This window comes from Salmo salar, chromosome ssa13, assembly GCF_905237065.1.
Source record: "Salmo salar chromosome ssa13, Ssal_v3.1, whole genome shotgun sequence".
Classification (NCBI taxonomy): domain Eukaryota; kingdom Metazoa; phylum Chordata; class Actinopteri; order Salmoniformes; family Salmonidae; genus Salmo; species Salmo salar.
The window spans coordinates 65,708,985-65,731,272 of record NC_059454.1 but is presented as its reverse complement, the minus strand read 5'-3'; the positions used below and the strand labels follow the sequence as shown (position 1 = coordinate 65,731,272).

The window sequence follows — 22,288 nt, the reverse complement described above, 5'->3', positions numbered from 1 at the left end:
TGCTTTATTATAAAGGTGCATTTTTATGGTGAGAAGTTGCTTCCTCAAACTTGAAACTCACGCACCGCATATGCATAGGCTAGTGATTTTGCTGTTCGTTACTCATCTTGTTGGCTGAGGAAAAGTACATGTGGACAGTTGTTCTAACATCTTCAAAGTGCTCAGCAAGGACAAACATCATTGCATCCGCGACTTGCATGTTCTGTTAAGATGAATTAGTATAATCTAAATGTGATTTCTGTCATTCAGAGTATCGTGGGTGGACGCCCAAATCAGGTTACGCAATCAATGCATATTGATCTGTTAAGTTTCTAAAGTGGCATGTAAATTCAAATGCTGCCGGTCAAATGTCCAGCGACAAATTGACATAACAGAAACCCTGACGCAAACACATCATGGCCAACCAATGACCTCCATTTTCCCTGGGTACAATAGAAATCCTCAAAGACACCAGGCCTGACACCCGCCATCTCTCTCGAAAAAAACACAGGAAAGGGCTCCATTAAGAAGGCTAATGGAGGGAAGGTGGCATATTATCCGAATGACAACATATAGAAGCAAACTTGTAGTGTATTCACCAACTTCCATATGTTTACACAGTAATTATGACAACTTCCAGAGGACATCCTACAACCTATCAAAGATCTTGCAGCATGAACTGACATGTTGTCCACCCAATCATAGGATCAGATAATTAATCTAGAACTGGAAGCATAAACTTCAGCTAGCTAGCACTGCAGTGCATAAAATGTGGTGAGTAGTCTCAATGAGAAAGACAATATTTGAACAGTTTTGAACAAATTAATTTCTTCAAAAATGAAGGAGAAGCAAAAGAGAGATGTCATTTTTTCCCCATTCAGTTTCACTTACTTAGCTAGCAAATGCAGCTAGCTAGTTTAGCATACTCAAACACCAGGCGCCAAAAAAGAGGGATGCTATGTCAGCTTGCTGGCAATGACTATCCAACACAACACTGGAACTCTTTCAAGTCAAGGAAAGCTTTTGGTTTTACTAATTTATTGCCACAAGGCACTCTGGTGTAACTCCTAAACTGCTTACTGACGATACATTAACGTTACTGCATGATTGCAGCCGGTTTACTAACGTGTTAGTTCTATTAGCTATGTTGACTATGACGTTACTTTAGCTAATATGGTGACAACAATGTAGGCTGTGTGTAGCAGTTATGATATGGTTTGGAAAGGTTTTCTCGCCTGGTCGCATGCAGCTGATGTGTTGTGCATTGAAGTCCACAAACGAAGGGAAAAGGTGAGATGGGGAGAGTGCATAGATGCGAGAAGGAATACAACGTGGCTGCTATGAAAGTGAACTGTGTTTAGGCGTGATCAGTGGTGTATTCAGTCTGCCGATTCTGTTAAAAAATGCTTCTTAAACAGAAGCAAACGGAACGAAACGATAAACATGTGTCACTGTCTGTCCACGTGTCACTGTCTGTCACCTGAATTTTCTCTCGACCTGTGTGTCTGTGTGTACCTACGTTGCAAACTTTGATTCTAAGGCTAGGTTGTAGCAACCTCATGATGGGTATAGGTAAAATTAGAGTATCATGTAGTAGCCTAAACCTATCAATGTTACATTGAACTGGTTGAATGGAATATTAATGACGGTTATCCAATATGCTGTAATAGAAATAAGGCCATGTTTATGAAAAAAAAATCTTCCTACCTCATCTTAAACGGTACCGACCGCCACTGGTACAGACATGCAGTGATACATTAAATAAAATGTTATTTGTCACATGCACCGAATACAACAGGTGTAGACCTTACAGTGAAATGCTTACTTACAAGCCCTTAACCAACAATGCAGTTTTAAGGGAAAGTAGTGTTAAAGTACTTTAACTGACGTAAAAAAAAATTATATAAAAATAACAAATTGTTAAGGAGAAACAATAAAATAACAGTAGCGAGGCTATATACAAGGACTATACATGCACTGTACCATACATGCACTACTGTTCATACACACACATGAAAACGGAGACATTGAGAGATACATGGGAATGCATGCGCGCAGTGTCACACCCTGATCTGTTTCACTTGTCTTGTGCTTGTCTCCATCCCCCTCCAGTCACCCATTTTCCCCATTATCCCCTGTGCATTTATACCTGTGTTTTCTGTTTGTCTGTTGCCAGTTCGTCTTGTCTCGTCAAGCCTACCAGCGTTTTTCCCGTACTCCTGTTACACTCTAGTTTTCCCGGTTTTGTCCATTCTGCGTGCCCTGACCCTGCCAACTGTTCTGTACCTTGTGACATTGCCCTGGATTACTGACCTCTGCCTGCCCTTACCCTGAGCCCGCCTGCCATTCTGTACCTTTAGGATTCTGCTTTGGATTACTGACCTCTGTCTGCCCTTCACCTGTTGTTTGCCTGCCCCCTGTTCTAGTAATACACTTTAGTTACTTCGAACTGTCTGCATCTGGGTCTTATCCTGAGGTCTGATACATAGACACCTATAGAAACCCAAGTAGACCCTTATATAATATAGAAATATATAGATACCTGACTCCCTAATTTAGGGCTCGATTCAATCTGTATCGCCAAAGTTAAGCGCTTTAGTACGCTTGAAATGTAAAGGTAATTTACGATTGAGCTAACATACTGTAGGCAGATTTTACCCTGAATACCACCACTGTGAATGTGGAAACATTGCCTTCAAATTTCAATCGTGCTATGATGCTGAACTTTGGCGATAGGAATTGAATCGGGCCCTTCCACACACACAGTGTGGTTAAGGTTAGGATTAAGGTTAGGATTAGGTTTAAAATCTGATTTTATGACTTTGTGGCTGTGCCAGCTAGTGACCACTCTGCAGAGCTGCCACCAGGGCAGGATTCATGACAAATTCCAACCTGCAGTATAATATGTAATAAATAATCTTAATATTCTAAAAGAATGTGTAAAATGATAAACATTTTAAGGAAACATTTTATTTGCAGTATGTAAACTTAACATGAACAGGAATTACATTTACTCTTCACCGGTGGCCAATCTGACTTGCCTAGTTAAATAAAGGTTAATATATATATATATATATATATATATATATATATATATATATATAAATAATATGAAAACCACACCCCTAATAAACCACACCTCCTGAAAATAACCTGAGGATTATGTTAAAAAAGACCCAGTTTCTAGGTTAAATGAACACATATTTGGGTAATCCCAACAACCCAACATGTTGGGTTATTCATGCAACCCACTGGGCACAAACACCAATTCAACGTCTATTTCACATTGGTTCAACAAACAACGTTGATTCAACCAGTGTGTGCACAGTGGGAACCCAACTGGTTAGGTCAAAAGAACCCAGCATGTGTTCTGTCCAATATTTAGCCAGTGCTGGGTTACCAAATAACCCAAATTGGGTTATTTTTAACCTAGTATGTTTTTGTGTAAACACACACAAACACGCACACACATACTGGTTGTGGAGGAGACTGAGTCAGATTGCCATGCACAATATCAATGAGTCATCAGAGATGAACATGTCACTATGTCAATAAGGGGAGAGGCACCAGGCAGCAGCGCAATGTGTGGGGAGGTGGTCTTAATTAACCCCTTCAATCTCTAACCCTCATCCTTCTTCCTCACAAAATCATCCTCTTGTTCAATAAATCACGGTCAATGTTGGTGTTTTGGAGAGAACAATCTCTTAATGGATCCAAAATTGCCCATTTCACACTATCGGGCCATCTCGATCAGTATTATACTTTGTGGTATTGATTCCGAGATGTTCTGTTCTCATTGTCGTTTTGATATGATAGGTCTACCTAGGGCTGTTGCGGTGGCCATATTACCGCCACCTGTGTAGTCATGAGTCATACAATTCCATGTGACCATATTAGAGTTTATGCATAGCTTTACAGTATGAGCCCAAGCCCGAAAAAAATAGCTGAATTAAAATGATGATTGTGCCGTTATACAATACATAGATTCAACATATTAGGCATGGCAGAAAAACAGACACCAAGATGTCTTTGGAACGTAATTGGTCTAGCCTCTACTCCACAATTAAACCAATTATAGTAATCACCTTTGAGTGTGGACTGTATTATTATGAATACAGAATGGACTGGTTACCTCATGCTGCACTCCAAATTTCTATCCATGAGCCTGGGAGAGAACATATAGCCCCAGGGAAAGCTGTTGCATGATTCATTGATTGTGCATGGCGGCTTACAGTTAGCCTACAAATAGTGAATTTGTATTTGATTTTTAATAGCCTAGTAATTGTGACTTTTTTGTTGTATTTTCATAATTAATTGGGTGATACCCTTAAACTGTACAGAATATCTCACCAGCATGCGTTTCCATCTCCTCCTCGCTCTCCTATATTCATTTCTTGAGCGCGCAGACGGGCTGTCAACAGTTTAGTGAAATATGTTTCGTTGCGAAAACATGTTACCAACTATGTTCCCAAACGGATTTCACTTGGGTTCGCAAATTAAGCAATGGGTAGCTGCAGGAACAAGGTTGGCGAGCCCATGGCATACCGAGTGTGCGTGGAATATCACCTGTCCGGGAGCGAGAGCATGCTCCTCAAATAGTGGTTGATGCGTGGAGTAAAATAAGTTGTTCTTATATTTATTTCTCAGCTGCTCATATTAAGCACAGCTCCGATATGAAACCGAAGTATACCTGCATTGCTTGCTGTTTGGGGTTTTAGGCTGGGTTTCTGTACAGCACTTTGTGACATCAGCTGATGTAAGAAAGGCTTTATAAATACATTTGATTGAAGTAGCCTACAAAACGGAACGGCAAAAAGCGCGCGGCCTCCGTTCTCTATTGGAGTACAAACAGATGAAACGTATTTTTCCCCTGCCCCTGTTCCTGCCTATTTGATAATGGGCCATTCTAAATCGAAACTAATTTTACATATTAGTAAAGACAAGATTAAATTGAGAATAGTCTGATGGGTGGAAATTTGATCACTAGATGAGAGAAGTGCTGTGCAGCCTGAGGCAAGGAACAGAGAGCAAGCTTTTTTTGCTACTTTCTCAAATCATCAGTAACCTATAGTCGCACCATACAGCCCATATATGTTTTGATTTCTAATACATTGTAAGGTTTGTATCATTCACAACTAAAGTTACCAAATAACTCAAAATCTAGCATATGGGATCTGTTTCAAATGATCACTTTTAAGTTCAACATAGCCACTTCATATGCGCACTCACTCTGTAATGGGGAAGATATCCTTTCAATTTTATTCAGCTAAGTTCAATTATATTCTTCTTACTATAAAATCACATAAAATATAATAATGGAACATGACTTACTGTGCATTCGGAAAGTATTCAAGCTCTGTCAGGTTGGATGGGGAGCATCACTGCACAGCTATTTTCAGGTCTCTCCAGAGAAGTTCGATCTGGTTCAAGTCCGGGCTCTGGCTGGACCACTCAAGGACATTCAGAGACTTGCCCCGAAGTCACTCTTGCCTTGTTTTGGCTGTGTGTTCAGGGTCATTGTCCTTTCGGAAGGTGAACCCTCACCCCAGTCTGAGGTCCTGAGCGCTCTGGAGCAGGTTTTCATCAAGGATCTCTCTTTACTTTGCTATGTTCATTTTTCCCTCGATCCTGAGTAGTCTCCCAGTCCCTTACATTAATTTATAAGACTTTTTTAAATGTGGATGTTCCAAAGGCGTACATCAGCAGCTTGTATGCCTGGAGGTCTGGATATGCTAAACATGTTTATGTTAATTAACAGTCAATTACTGTCTTTTGCATGACAATAACCGGCTGACAAAATGTCATGAACGATAAGCAATGATAATACTAGCATATGACAGCATCCATTCTCATTGTCACAGCAATGAGCCTTGTCAGCTTTGTAGACAGTCACAGACAGGATTCGTTGAATGGGGTCATCTTCCCCACAAATAAGTCCCTCTCTCAGTGTTTATTTGGAAACATATGCCCTTGAACCAACGCTAAGGTCATAGGAGGGAGTTAAAAGATTCAAAGAAAGGGGGGATGAAAGAAAGAGTGAGAGAAATGGGGGAAGAGAGAGAGAAAGAAAGAAAGAAAGAGAGAGAGAGAGAGAGAGAGAGAGAGAGAGAGAGAGAGAGAAAGAGCCAGCTCAGCAGGTCTGGTCTCGTTCAATGTCAGAGTCTCTCCTGCCCCTCAGCTATTGGAGCCACATTGATTTGCTCATGTAATTCTGCTCTGATTTGGCTCGGCCAATCAATGGCTGCACACTGACTTCCTGCGTGCCAGGCAGCCATTAACCTGTGAGGAAAGGGAATCAGAATTCTCTTATCTTTCGGGTTGGAGTTTTTCACTCTTAACTTCAGGAGAAAAATGGTTTGGCTCCACCTCAAGCCATATGTCAGTGGGCAAAAACGGCATAATGTTATTTTCTGGTTGTAAACTCGTTTTCTGGTTATAGAATCATGAGATTACAACCAGATTACAATCAGTTAAAAACATTAATTTTTTTCTGGTTGCTAAAAATACATTGTTTTATCAGTAGATAAAATGCCATTAGAATAATGTTCTTGCATTGCATCTAGTTTTGAAACCATCTTACTGGAAAAGTCTGAACCGGTTTCTGTTCCAGGTAACAATGGTATCAGAGGTATACATGTCAAAAACACACTAACAATGGCTGGTCAATCATTCTTACTGATGATGATTAAATGGAGCAGTAACACCTTCAGGAGATTATATTAAGTATATACAGTTTACAAAACATAAAGCATACTCATAGTGTATGAAGGTATTTCAAGAGCTTCCGTGACTTGGTATTGTTATTTTACGTCCCAAATGGCACCCTGTTCCCTACATAGTGCACTACTTTTGACCAGAGCCCTATGTGGCCTGGTCAATAGTAGTGCACTATGTAGGGAATAGTGTCGTTTAGCACGTAACCTTACGGTACTCCCCTGCAGGGCAATGTGAGAATGAACGCTGGTTGGTTGGAAAGTAATGATGTTGAACCACAGAGAGAGAGACATGGTCCAGTCAACGCACTACTGCTACTCTCCAGCTAGCCAGCATGTTCTGAAGGTCACAGCGCCCCTCTCTGTGTCTCCAAGCATCACTCACATACACGCAAAAAACATACACACAAAAAAAACATACACAAGCGTGAAGACACACGCACAAGTGCACACACACACACACACACACAGCCACACGTCTCAAACACAACTCTTCATTCTCTGCTTAATTTAGCCACCGATTTTTGAATATTGCACCGAAATCCTCGAGGGCAAGAGGGATCATCAGAAGCCAAATCATCCGTCCTGGGTACCCGCCTCGGGTCAAACACAGCTGAGAGAAACACTGCTCCCCAGAGAACCAGAGAGCAACAAACCACTAACACACCACATATGAAACATGGGTATTGGGGAGAAAGCAATAGAAATGATGAGATAGTGCATGCTGCTGCACAGTAGCAAAAGACAATGTAACATACTGTATAGCTTATAGTAGATGAACACCAATTATGAGACATGGATCGGATGTTGCTGCTACACACAGAGAAATAGCAAATGGATGGAACATAGCCTTTAGTTAGGAGGTAAACATCAAATGCTGGTATGAGACATGGGGGATTAACGAAAGAGAGAAATGGACTCTGCAGTGTACAGCAATAGAGAATGGATGGAACAGAATAGATGAACGTCCAATATACACCATGGGTATTGGGGATAGCATGGAACACACACAGCCATAAAAAAATGGAGTATAGCCCTGCCAGAGATAGCAGATGAACATCCAATATGAAACATGGGCATTGGGGATAGAATTAAATCAACTAGGAACAATTATACAATGATGAATGGTAGATTAGGGAATTGAGCATATTGGATGGAAATGAAATACAAAGTCTGCATCCCAAATAGCACCCTATTCCCTACATCTGGGTTTCCTAAACTTGGTCCTGTCCCCCCGGATGTACGTTTTTATTTCTGCCCTAGCACTAAACAGCTGATTCAAAAAACGAACTCATTGCCAAGCTTTGATTATTTGAATCAGCTGTGTAGTGCTAAGGGAAAAACCAAAACGTGCACCCAGAGGGGACCCCAGGACCGAGTTTGGTTAACCCTGCCCTACGAAGTGCACTACTTTTGACCAGGGCCCTATGAGCACTGGTAACAAAAAGTAGTGCACTATTAGAATAAGGTTCCATTTGGGATGCAGCCAAAGACTAGAGCACAGAATGTTAACCATAGGGGCTGGTAAGAATGCAGTGAATTGAAACGTCCCACTCGATGTGATATGCCATAGTATGCAATTCCATGCAACAACCCTCAACTTGATGCAAGTACAGTACGTGACATGATTCGATGTGACACCAACACTGGCTGTGATGCATCCATTTTCAATTTAAGACCAAATGGAATGGATTAATTGTTTACCAATCATCAACCAATGCTCAATGTGAAGTCACTCTACTGTGTGACACTAAATGTAAAGGCTACAGTATACTATACTATAGCTATATACAAACCCCCAACAGGAGAGGAGAGACAGACTGAGCATGTGCAGACATTGACCTTAAAGGTGTAATATACAGGAAGCGCTCTGCCATTTCCTGGTTGATAAAATTATTTTTGTTTGCCTAATTTCAGTTTGTGACAAAACAAGCACTCAGAGCGTAGAGAACAATTGTACCAAATAAACCACTGTGAAATATATTTTCAGCTGTTTGAAGCTGGTGTTCAAAACTGAAAGTAAAAGATGCAAAACTAAATTAAGAACGGGAGGCATAGAAATAGCGCACATAGAACAGATCTACCGCTTCTTATACTTGCTTTCAATGAGAATAACAGACCTATAACTCACATTTCTATGTGAATTTGGTCAGGTTGCCCAAAAAGTTACATATTGTAGCTTTAACTAAGGCAGACAACCCTGCTGAGGGTGATGGGAAGGAATAAAAGCCTGCCTGTGGAGAGAATGGTGTGTGTGTGCTTACTTTGGGTTAACTTTTTTTAACTCCAAAAACAAATAGGACACATGGAAAGTGATTTCCTTAGGCATTAAACATACAAACACATGTATTTTTTTTATTTTGACACTGCATCAGTGAGATTTGAACCTATTATCTTCTGTTCTCTATCCATTGAAGGAGGGGTGAGCAGCAATAGTCCCTCTAAACTGCGCGCGTGCACCAACACGCGCTGAAGAAATGCCATGCCGCTCAGAGACGCAAGAGATTGAACTTCACTGAGTTCGCCCTATTAGTTTGCATTATATAGATCCACGTTTTTTCTGTGATGGACTCACCATCATATCAGCCCATTTTCAATGCAATAAACCAAAACAAATCTAACTTTGTAAGATTGAGTCTATGATTTTGTTGTAGGCAGAGCCAGAGCGCAAGTGAATAGAATTCTATTGGCGCGGGTAGCCCACGAGCAGTCTTTCAATCACTCGCGAGTGAATGCGCTTTTCAGATTAGCTCAGATCAGTGCACATTTTTTCATATTCTTCGCTAATTAGCGAGTTATTAGCCCATTTATAGATAAGTATAGGTCAGCAATGGGGAGTTACTGCTTCCAACAAGAGCACACAATGTGTAGGCTACATTTCAAGCTGTCTTTGAAAAGCTAGTCAGGTAAAAAACGTATGTCTTAATTAAAGGGGCAGTGTTGTATTTTGAGACAGGTTGGAATATGCAAATAAGCATATAGGCAGAGGGGTAGCCTACATTGTCTAATTCTCTATATGATGATAATAATAATACATTTTATTTTGTATTATTATACAACACAAGACAATGCAATGTACAGTCACCTATTTGGCCCACAGTGTTAAAAAATCATGAATTAATGTCATGCCCTTCATAATGTAAATACGTTTTTAAAAGTCTCATGCAATAGGCCTGCATTGAACACCACATAGAGGCTACTGTAGGCAACATCAAAGAAATCAAAACCTTTTTCCATGTGAAAATATTTTGGGATTTGCTCCATTGGTTTTGTTGGTAGGCGTAAATTTTGCTCATATTGCCACAAAAGCCTATTGGCTACTCTCAAACTGGGTACAGTCTCAGTGTTCACCGTAAATGCATGCCCAAAGTTGCACAAAATTCTCAAACTTACAAGTTTATGCTCACAAGACATAGAATTTGCTCAGTGCCCCCCCCCAAAAAAAAAGTATAGGAAACATTGGTGAGCAGTGTTTTATTACGCATACAAAGGTGTTCCTTTTAGTCTATTCAAACAAACCTAATTTCAAATGAAACAAGCACTCATTAAGATCTGGTGTGGCCAATTAGTGGTGTGGCCAATCAGGTGTGGCCAACACACCTGAACTTACTTAACAAGAACTTTTGTTGATGCTGAAGCTGGAATGTATGTTTTTAACATTACTAAAGATTTCTTGTGGTTTTTATGGAAAGTTTTCACATCTGTATTTGGGAAGTTTCTCCCATTCTTCTCTGCAGATCCTCTCAAGCTCTGTCAGGTGGATGGGGAGCGTCGCTGCACAGCTATTTTCAGGTCTCTCCAGAGATGTTAGATAGGGTTCAAGTCCGGACTCTGGCTGGGCCACTCAAGGACATTCAGAGACTTGTCCCGAAGCCACTCTGGCGTTGTCTTGGCTGTCTGCTCAGGGTCGTTCTCCTGTTGGAAGGTGAACCTTTGCCCCAGTCTGAGGTCTCTGGAGCAGGTTTTCATCAAGGATCTCACTGTACTTTGCTATGTTCATCTTTCCCTCAATCCTGACTAGTCTCCCAGTTCCTGCCACTGAAAAACATCCCCACAGCATGATGCTGCCACCCCCATGCTTCACCGTAGGGATGGTGCCAGGTTTCCTCCAGACATGACGCTTGATATTCAGTCCAAAGTGTTCAATCTTGTTGAACCAGATAATCTTGTTTCTCATGGTTTGAGAGTCCTTTAGGTGCGTTTTGGCAAACTCCAAGGGGCTGTCATGTGCCTTTTAATGAGGAGTGGCTTCATTCTGGCCACTTTACCATAAAGGTCTGATTGGTGGAGTGCTGCAGAGATGGTTGTCCTTCTGGAAGGTTATTCCATCTCCACAGAGGAACTCTAGAGCTCTGTCAGAGTGACCATCGAGTTCTCGTCACCTCCCTGACCAAGACCCTTCTCCCCCGATTGCTCAGTTTTGCCAGGCGGCCAGCTCTAGGAAGAGTCTTGGTGGTTCCAAACTTATTCCACTTAAGAATGATGGAGGCCACTGTGTTCTTGGGGACCTTCAATGCTGCAGAAATGTTTTGGTACCCTTGCCCAGATCTGTGCCTGGACAAATTCCTGTCTCGGAGCTCTACGGACAATTCCTTTGACCTCATGGCTTGTTTTTTTTGGTCTGACATGCACTGTCATCTGTGGGACCTTATATAGACAGGTGTGTGCCTTTCCAAATCATGAATACTTATGTAAATAAGGTATTTCTGTTTTTTATTTGTAATAAATGTGCAACATTTTCTAAAAAGGAAAGTGGTCTGAATACTTTCTGAATGCACTGTAAGTGTGTGTGTGTGTTTGTTTCTGTGTGTGTGTGTGTGTGTGTCTTTGTGTGTGTGTATATTTGTTTGTGTAGCTATCCATGCATGCATGTGCACATGTTTGTGACAGAGAAAGAGAGAAGGCACACACACACACCATCTTCTCACACTCTCCCCATAGCATACAGTACCATACCACTACAGTCTCACAATGGTCGAGGATAACCTGTTTCATGCTTTTACCCTCTGCAATCACAGTCCAACAATGGAAACAACTGTCTTATGCCAACACTCTGGCATCCCAACCTGGGTTTGACTTGACTGGTCAAATGAGAATGATAGCCAATAAAACATTACATCGGGCCTTATCTGACCCATATGCCACCAGTTTGAGACCCCTGAGGTAAAGCCAATTCCATTGAGCGTGGAAACAACCTTGATTTAACCAGTGTGTGCCTAGTGGGTTTGTACTCACAGGCATTGGTGACAGCAAAGCTGTTGGCCGTCTCGATGTTGTCCACATGAGGCACCAGGTTGAAGGGGGCCTCGGACGCGTTGGGGCTGGTATTGTGCAGGAAGATGGCCAGGCGAAACGCTGTGTATTCCTGATCCGTGTTTCTGATGAACAGGCCGCCTAGAGAGAGAGAGAGAGAGAGAGAGAGAGAGAGAGAGAGAGAGAGAGAGAGAGAGAGAGAGAGAGAGAGAGAGAGAGAGATAACTGGGCAATTGGGTCTCTGACACTGCGCATGTAGAAAATGCTTTTGATGGAAAAACAAGAGACACAGCCAATGACCTTAACACATTTTCCCTCCCAAAGGACCCTGCCTGGAAATCTTAAAATGCCCACCATCCTGAATAGAAATGTGATCCATTGGAAAATCCCGTTAAGTTCAACATTACTAGTCGACAGAGAGAGATCATTCGACCCCCGTTGGCATTTATTTGCGGTCAACTTGATTCGTTCGTACCGCCTATAAATCATCTTCTTCGGTCAGTTTAGCAATTAAATGAAGGTGGTGTATTTATGGTTTCTTTTCGTCCACGTTCAACACCGTAAGTTAAAGGCTAAAGGCAGGGGGCACTTGGCAGTAGCAGAGATCCAGAGATCTCACCATGGCGCGGCTTTTAGGCTGCAGACAGTCACTGCTTTAGCTGGGTTTGGATAGAGATAGGCTAGCTTGAATAGCCGCACTTCTCTCGTCTCTCCGTGGCAAAAAAAAAAGCAACCAGCCAGCCAAGTATGAAACGGTATGACTATGACAAACGGGTTTATGCAAAAGGGGAACGGAGTCTTCTGAATGTAACAGGGGCGAGTGTGCACTCTGCAGCAGGGCTACACATACTTTGAGAGAATTCCCGCTGCTGATCCATTCGCTCCAACCAAGCGAAGTATCCAGTCTCTGCAAAGAGCACTAGGCTAGGCTACTGCTGCAGTGGCGCTTTGAAAGAACACCGGCTGCTGAGGAACGCACTCTAACAGTTAAGAATGACTATAAATACCTATTTTCCTTTTGCGCATTAGAAAAAAAACATCGAATCATCTAGGAACACATACACATAGTCATGTAGGAATAGGTTTGTGTCGGCGCTTTTAAACGATCAGTCAATTCTACTTTTCAATGTCACAATGTTATGTGACCATGAATGACGAACATGCATTTCTTAACACTGTCACACACACTATAATGAAAAGCAAGATCTTATTCACGCTTCATAACCCAGTGGCTCTTTCCATGCCCTTTTGATTGGCAAGCACTACTGTACACTTACCGATCTGAACACTGCTCGGGAAAGCACCCATTGTGAGTCCCCAAAAGCCAGAAAATATCAATAAAAACTGGTCACAAGAAATCCACATTTTGTTTTGGTTAAAAACTGATAAGAGACATCGAGGAGGATGACAGTCGGGGGGAAAACAAGACTAAAAGAAAAAGAGAGGCTCCGTTCATTAGCAATCCATTCTGGGTTGAATTTCCCCCGCAGTGCCCGCGGACGCTGGTACGGCTGTCCGGTGGTAGAGACGTTATACACACAAGATGGGGGGAGCTCGCCAGTGGTGGGCTGCCTGCATGGAGAGAGAGCGGAATCACACATGCGCTTTCTCTCGACCCTGTCTTCCTCTCTGCTGTCGTCCTCTTGCACTGAACAGTGCGCACCCCTCCCGCACATATTCCCTCAACGCCGCCCTGTTACTCGTTGAGTAGAAGTGTCCTATTCACCTAGTTTTGGTATAAGGGCCATTGAATTTCAGCACACGAACATGATTAGACTCTGACACTGTAATATCGTTATATGAGTGCCATCGATCCGTACCTGGCGGGTTATCTGATGGTATTATTGGCACAGTTGCGGTGCCGTGACGCACTGTCGGTTATATCGTAGCTCTTGCAGCGCAAAGAAGAGAAGCACGGGTGCGAGGCACTGCGAGCTAGGGGCCCATGTGGGATTTGCAACGAATATATAGCTATGCGCCAGTGAGTGAATCTGTAAAATATTGTAAGATATTCTATGATGTCATTGTAAATAAAGTAAATGTGGCAATTCAGTGACCTCAAGGCGACGCTATAAATATGTGAGAAATATGAGTGCCACTGTTGTCATTCAGCTCACGCTTTGCTGATTTGAGATTTGTATTCGTTGGACTCCACAAAGGAATAGGCCAACTCACACAATGCAAACCTCGCTTCGGTATTCACTAGCCATGCCTTTTATTTTGCTTTCTCCGTGGTCACATCACAAGATGAATGGCTGATACTCACAGGGACTATAACGACCTGCACACAGAAGACACACGCAGGCAGGCACGCATCATTACGAAAGAATCTTAATAGTAAGAGGCAAACTGTAAAATAGATGTAGCTTTTGTCAATATGCTAATGACAAACAACGTTGGTCACTTTCGCTCGTGCTCCAATGGATTGAATTAGGCTTTATGTATGCAGATTGCACACTCCTAATTACCGTGATCGAGCTGCCCTTGCTACAAGGAATTATAGGGATATTAGATAGGAGACAGACCAGAATGTGATAATGCAGCAGCGTATACGTCAGCAACACTATCTGCCCTTTAAAGTGAAATATTTCGACGTTTTCGATCCCTATAAACAGTGAGAGGTTACCTGGGTTGGCGCACTGTGCTGTGGGTTAGGCCGCTGTCCTGGGTGCTTACTCTAAACTGTAAATCCGTGGGTCCAGAAACTAGTATATACAGTATAAAGCGAATTGACTTGCTAATACTGTATGTGGCGCGCTGTGGTTTAAGCCGCTGTCCATTCGCAGAATTAAACTTCTGTCGCCAGGTACTGAAAATGTATATAGATGGGTTGGTTGTTTAGCAACAAAACCGAAAAGTGCGCAACTATGGAGCAAAACAGACGGCGTTGGCTTAGATTGTTAAATAACATGTAAGCTATATTTTGTCTCCAATGTTTATTTAAAAAAAATGCACAACGAGCACTTGTTTCTCAAATACATCTTTACAGTTGTTGGTTAGCTAGCTAGCACAATTTAGCCTTATTAGCATTGACATGAAATCATTCAAAACAAGACATTGTATCAAGAACAAGATGAAACGAGCTGAAACGAGCCACACGATTAATTCCCCACATGGCAGTTTCTTGTCATTCTTGCTAGCAATCTGGCCATCCAGAATCACAACACGCTGACTTCTGCCCCATGAAAGCCAGCACATCGTTTTCGTGACCTTGTCAGCTAACCCATCTATAGCACTTGTCAGCTAACCCATCTATACCCGTTGATTAAACCGACTTTTACTATACTACTGTAGCCTAAATACAAAACCAGCCTCTGTCGCTGTCCATGGTGCTGAAATGAAACTAAACTGTCCGCCCGTGGTCCTGAAACTATAGCACACTGATAAACTGAACTTTACCAGCTACTACTGTAGATCTACTAGTAAGGGTGAATCAGTATGGATACTCAACTATGTAAGCAATTTATGAACATATGGTGGTATTGGATGTTAATCAATCAACAAATAACTTGCATTGCTGGGGCGAAGGTTCACCTTCCAACAGGACAACGACCCTAAGCACGCAGCCAAGCCAACGCAGGACTGGCTTCGATGACTAGTCTTTGAATGTCCTTGAGTGGCCCAGCCAGATCCCTCACTTGAACCCCATCGAACATCTCTGGAGAGACCTGAAAATAGCTGTGCAGATACTCTCCTCATCCAACCTAACAGAGCTTGAGAGTATCTGCAGAGAAGAATGGGAGAAACTCCCCAAATACAGGTGTGCCAAGCTTGTAGCATCATACACAAGAAGACTCAAGGCTGTAATCGCTGCCAAATGTGCTTTAACAAAGTACAGAGTAAAGGGTCTGAATACTTATGTGATATGTGATATTTCAGGTTTTCTAAAAACCTGTTTTTGCTTAGTCATTATGGGGTTGTAAGGTTCTGCTTTTCTTTTCTTAGTCAACCTTATGTTATTTTTCTTTGTGTTCTTGAAAGTTGCCCTGTTTCTTTGTGTTCTTAAACGTAGCCCTGTCTTTCATTTTTGTTCATTGATTTCACCTGTGTTCGTTTCTCATCTGGTCTCATCAGCTCCCTATTTAGTTCAGTTCTTTCTGTTTGTATGGTTGTGAGGTATTATTTGCTTTTGACTGCCTACCTGTGTTTGACCATTGCCTGCGACCACGATTCCTGCCTTCTGCGAAGGCTTAATAAACATCTGACACGCTCTGAGGTGAATCTACACCTTTTTCTTCCTGAGTATTCATTACAGGGGTATTGTGTGTAGATTGATGAGGGCAAAAAAAACAATTGAATCAATTTTATATTAAAGCTGTAATGTAACAAAATGTAGAAAAATTCAAGGAGTCTGAATACTTTCCGAATGCACTGTAGTTATAACATTCTAAAAACACAGTTCCTCTGGAACCATAACAGTGACATTCCTCCCAAATAAACATTCCCACAATCTTTTCCATCTGGGTGAGACACATGTAATATACTGAACAAAAATATAAACGCAACATGTAAAGTGTTGGTCCCATGTTTCATGAGCTGAAATAAAATACATTTTCCATATGCACAAAAAGTAAATTTTTCTCAAATTTGGTGCACAGATTTGTTTACATCCCTGTTAGTGAGCATTTTTCATCTGCCATGATAATCCATCCACCTGACAGATGTGGCATATCAAAAATCTTGTGCTGGGAACAATAAAAGGCCACTCTAAAATGTGCAGTTTCGTCACACAACACAATGCCACAGATGTCTCAAGTTTTGAGGGAGCTTGTACTTGGCATGCTGACTGCAGGAATGTCCACCAGAGCTGTTGCCAGAGAATTTAATGTTAATTTCTCTACCATAAGCCACCTCCAACGTTGTTTTAGAGAATTTGTCAGTACGTCCTACCGGCCTTACAACCGCAGACCACATGTAAGCATGCTAGCTCAGGATCTCCACATCCAGGTTCTTCACCTGCGGGATCGTCTGAGACCAGCCAAACCGAGTGTCTGTGGGTTTACGAAACTGAACAATTTGTACACATACTGTCAAAAACCGTCTCAGGGAAGCTTATTTTTTTGTGCTCATCATCCTCAAAAGGATCTCGTAACTGACTTCAGTGGGCAAATGCTCACCTTCTATGGCCACTGACAAGTGTGCTCTTCACGGATGAATCCTGGTTTCAACTGTACCGGGCACATGGCGTCGTGTGGGTGAGCGGTTTGCTGATGTCAATGTTGTGAACAGAGTGCCCCATGGTGGTGGTGGGGTTATGGTATGGGCAGGCATAAGCTACGGACAACAAACGCAATTTAATTTTATCGATGGCAATTTTTTACACAGAGATACCTTGATGAGATCCTGAGACCCATTGTCTTGCCATTCATCCGCCGCCATCACCTCATGTTTCAGCATGATAATGCACGTCCCCATGTCGCAAGGATCTGTACACAATTCCTGGAAGCTGAACATGTCCCAGTTATTCCATGGCCTTCATACTCACCAGACATGTCACCCATTGAGCATGTTTGGGATGCTCTGGGTCGAAGTGTACAGCAGCCTGTTCCAGTTTCCACCAATATACAGCAACTTCGCACAGACATGGAAGTGGAGTGGGACAACATTCCACAGGCTACAATCAACAGCCTGATCAACTCTATGCGAAGGAGATGTGTCACTGTGCATGAGACAAATGGTGATCACACCAGATACTGACTGGTTTTCTGAATCACGCCCCTACCTTTTTTTTTAAGGTATCTCTGACCAACAGATGCATATCTTTATTCCCAGTCATGTGAAATCCATAAATTAGGGCCTAATGAATTAATTTAAATTGACTGATTTCCTTAAATGAACTGTAACTCACAAAAATCTTTGAAATTGTTGCATGTTGCATTATATATTTTTGTGTGTATATCTATGTGGTATATACGGCCCTAGAAGTTACTGAGAGTCCCAAAAGACAAAGCCATATGGATTAGACATCAAGGTGCTATATCCCAGACTCCAGCTGGGTTAATAAGTGCGGAGCAGTCTTCTGAGCTGTCACCTCTTTAAATTCAAACAGCATATTTCCTCCTTCGGAATGATTTCTGCAGGTCTTGTGTTTCTGTCTCTTGACAACAAAACATATCTCTCATGGCTGACACATTATGTGACATTTCATTATAGTCAAGTGGTTAGGTGGCGTCTCAAATGGCAGCCTATTCCCTATGTAGTGCACTACTTTTGACCAGAGCCTATGGAAGCAGTGCACTATATAGGGAATAAGGTGCCGTTTTGGATATGGACTTAGAGAAGGAAAGACTTGTCTGTCGTAACCCAGTCATCGATTCAGACAAAGTCTGTGTCCCAAATGGCATCCTACTCCCTATATAGTGACTATTTTTGACAAAAGTAGTGCACTATGTAGGGGCAAGGGTGCCATTTTGGATGTAGACAAAAGACTATTAGGGTGAAAGCTAGCTACGCTGTTTGTGTCATTCAGCAAATACTGTCTGTTTCTCTTTACTGGCAGTCAGCTTGTAAGGGATTGAATGTGCCAAGGTTTTGCGAATGAGAGTTTTATTTAAAAAAATTTATTTCACATTTTTTTAACCAGGTAGGCTAGTTGAGAACAAGTTCTCATTTACAACTGCAACCTGGCCAAGATAAAGCAAAGGCGTTTGACACATACAACAACACAGAGTTACACATGGAATAAACAAACATACAGTCAATAATACAGTAGAAAAAAAGTTTATATACAGTGTGTGCAAATGAGGTAAGATAAGGGAGGTAAAGCAATAAATAGGCCATAGTGGCGAGGTAATTACGATAAAGCAATTAAACACTGGAGTGATAGATGTGCAGAAGATGAATGTGCAAGTAGAGATACTGGGGTGCAAAAGAGCAAAATAAATAAATAAATACCGTATGGGGATGAGGTAGTTGGATGGGCTATTTACAGATGGGCTATGTACAGGTGCAATGATCTGTGAGCTGCTCTGACAGCTGGTGCTTGAAGTTAGTGAGGGAGATAAGATTCTCCAGCTTCAGAGATTTTTGCAATTCGTTCCAGTCAGTGGCAGCAGAGAACTGGAAGGAAAGGCAGCCAAAGGAGGAATTGGCTTTGGGGGTGACCAGTGAAATATACCTGCTGGAGTGAGTGCTGCGGGTGGGTGCTGCTATGGTGACCAGTGAACTGAGACAAGGTGGGGCTTTACCTGAAGCCAGCGGGTTTGGCGACGAGTATGAAGTGAGGGCCAGCCAAAGAGAGCGTACAGGTCGCAGTGGTGGGTAGTATATGGGGCTTTGGTGACAAAACGGATGGCACTGTGATAGACTACATCCAATTTGTTGAGTAGAGTGTTGGAGGCGATTTTGTAAATGACATCGCCAAAGTCGAGGATCGGTAGGATAGTCAGTTTTACGAGGGTGGTAGCATGAGTGAAGGATACTTTGTTGCAAAATAGGAAGCCGATTCTAGCTTTAATTTTGGATTGGAGATGCTGAATGTGAGTCTGGAAGGAGAGTTTACAGTCTAACCAGACACCTAGGTATTTGTAGTTTTCCACATATTCTAGGTCAGAACCGTCCAGAGTAGTGATGCTGGACGGGCGAGCAAGTGCGGGCAGCGATCGGTTGAAGAGCATGCATTTAGTTTTACTTGCATTTAAGAGCAGTTGGAGGCCACGGAAGGAGAGTTGTATGGCATTGAAGCTCGTCTGGATGTTAGTTAGTACAGTGTCCAAAGAAGGGCAAGAAGTATACAGAATGGTGTCGTCTGCGTAGACGTGGATCAGAGAATCACCAGCAGCGAGAGCGACATCATTGAGGTATACAGAGAAGAGAATCGGCCCGAGAATTGAACCCTGTGGCACCCCCATAGAGACTGCCAGAGGTCCAGACAACACACCCTCCGATTTGACACACTGAACTTTATCAGAGAAATAGTTGGTGAACCAGGCGAGGCAGTCATTTGAGAAATCAAGGCTCTTGAGTCTGCCAATAAGAATGTGGTGATTGACAGAGTCGAAAGCCTTGGCCAGGTCGATGAATACGGCTGCACAGTATTGTCTCTTATCGATCGCAGTTATGATATCGTTTAGGACCTTGAACGTGGCTGAGGTGCACCCATGACCAGCTCGGAAGCCAGATTGCATAGCGGAGAAGGTACGGTGGGAATCGAAATGGTCGGTGATGTTTGTTAACTTGGCTTTCGAAGACCTTAGAAAGGCAGGGTAGGATAGATATAGGTCTGTAGCAGTTTGGGTCTAGAGTGTCTCCCCCTTTGAAGAGGGGAATTTACGTGTCAGCTTTCCAATCTTTGGGGATCTCAGATGATACGAAAGAGATGTTGAACAGGCTTGTAATAGGGGTTGCAACAATTTCAGCAGATAATTTTAGAAAGAGAGGGTCCAGATTGTCTATCTCGGTTGATTAGTAGGGGTCCAGATTTTGCAGCTCTTTCAGAACATAAGCTATCTGGATTTGGGTGAAGGAGAAATGGGGGAGGCTTGGGCGAGTTGCTGTGGGGGGTGCAGGGCAGTTGACAGGGGTAGGGGTAGCCAGGTGGAAAGCATGGCCAGCCATAGAAAAATGCTTATTGAAATTCTCAATTATCGTGGATTTATCGCTGGTGACAGTGTTACCTAGCCTCAGTGCATTGGGCAGCTGGGAGAAGGTGCTCTTATTCACCATGGACTTTGGACAATGGAAATTTCTGTTTGAAAAAGTTAGCCTTAGCTTTCCTAACTGCTTGTGTATATTGGTTCCTAACTTCCCTGAAAAGTTACATTTCACTGGGGCTATTTGATGCTAATGCAGTACGCCACAGGATGTTTTTGTGCTGGTCAAGGGCAGTCAGGTCTGGAGTGAACCAAGGGCTATATCTGTTCCTGGTTAAATTTTTTTGAATGGGGCATGCTTATTTAAGATGGCGAGGAAGGCACTTTTAAAGAATAACCAGGCATCCTGCACTGATGGGATGAGGTCAATGTCTTTCCAGGATACCCAGGCCAGGTAGATCAGAAAGGCCTGCTCTCTGAAGTGTTTTAGGGAGAGTTTGACAGTGATGATGGGTGGTCGTTTGACCGCAGACCCATTACGGACGCAGGCAATGAGGCAGTGATCGCTGAGATCTCTGTTGAAGACAGCAGAGGTGTATTTGGAGGGCAAGTAGGTTAGGATGATATCTATGAGGGTGCCCGTGTTTACGGATTTGGGGTTGTACCTGGTAGGTTCGTTGATAATTTGTGTGAGATTGAGGGCATCAAGCTTAGATTGTAGGATGGCCGGGGTGTTAATCATGTCCCAGTTTAGGTCACCTAGCAGCACGAGCTCTGAAGATAGATGGGGGCCAATCAATTCAGATATGGTGTCCAGGGCACAGCTGGGGGCAGAGGGTGGTCTATAGCAAGCAGCAACGGTGAGAGACTTGTTTCTGGAAAGGTGGATTTTTAGATGTAGAAGCTCGAATTGTTTGGGCATAGACCTGGGTAGTATGACAGAACTCTGCAGGCTATCTCTGCAGTAGATTGCCGGTGTAACAACTGTCTTCAGAAATGGACCAAGGCGCAGCGGGAATGTGGATACTCATAGTTTTTTAATAAACACAAGTAAAGCATCCACAGGGAAAAACAATAAACTCTACTCACGATGACAGGAACAGTTTTGCAGGCACACAACACGCAGTGCAAAAACAACTACCCACAACCCCAAAGAAAAACACACACTACTATATAGGACTCCCAATCAAAGGCAACTCAACACACCTGCCTTCAATTGGGAGTCCAATCACCAACACAACACTTAACACAAAAAACCCTGCCACATCCTGACCAAAACTAACCCAATTGCTCCCTCTGCTGGTCAGGACGTGACAGCCGGAAAATATTATAGTTAGGGATGAATATTTCAGTTTTTGGTGGTCTTCCAAAACCAGGATTCAGACATGGCTAGGACATCTGGGTTGGTAGAGTGTGCTAACTTAGCGATAGAGGGCAGTATTTTCACGGCCGGATAAAAAAACGTACCCAAATTAAACTGGTTACTACTCTGGCCCAGAAACTAGAATATGCATATTATTAGTAGAATTGGATAGACTACACTCTGAAGTTTCTAAAACTGTTTGAATGATGTCTGTGAGTATAATAGAACTCATATGCCAGGCAAAAACCTGAGAAAATTCTACCAGGAAGTGGGAGATCTGAGAATTGTAGTTCTTCTTTCTAATCCCTATCAAAACTACAGTGTCTGTGGGGTCACGTTGCACTTCCTAAGGCTTCCATTGGCTGTCAAAAGCCTTCAGAAAGTGTTTTCATCGTTGTCCTGTAACCGGGCAGAGAATAGCAGCTCAGTCAATGAGTGGACTGCCTATG

General features: G+C 42.6%; 1 protein-coding gene across 9 annotated transcripts in view; it reads right to left on the bottom strand.

The window, feature by feature from the left end:
• LOC106567580 (glutamate receptor 4) overlaps window positions 1-13,599 on the bottom strand; it is a 181,163-nt gene extending 167,564 nt beyond the window's left edge. For 8 of the 9 annotated variants that reach the window (XR_001320103.2, XR_006758608.1, XR_006758609.1 and 5 more), the window contains exons 1-2: window positions 13,223-13,599; window positions 11,928-12,086 (exon numbers count right to left, since the gene is read on the bottom strand). Coding sequence is in view for 5 of the 9 variants with exons in the window: in XM_014137068.2 (XP_013992543.1) it covers window positions 11,928-12,086; window positions 13,223-13,310 (247 nt within the window). In the remaining 4 variants the exon portion in view is untranslated. The remainder of the gene's footprint in view (window positions 1-11,927; window positions 12,087-13,222) is intronic. The other variant, XM_014137071.2, reaches the window with a different exon arrangement.
• Window positions 13,600-22,288: the final 8,689 nt, after the last annotated feature.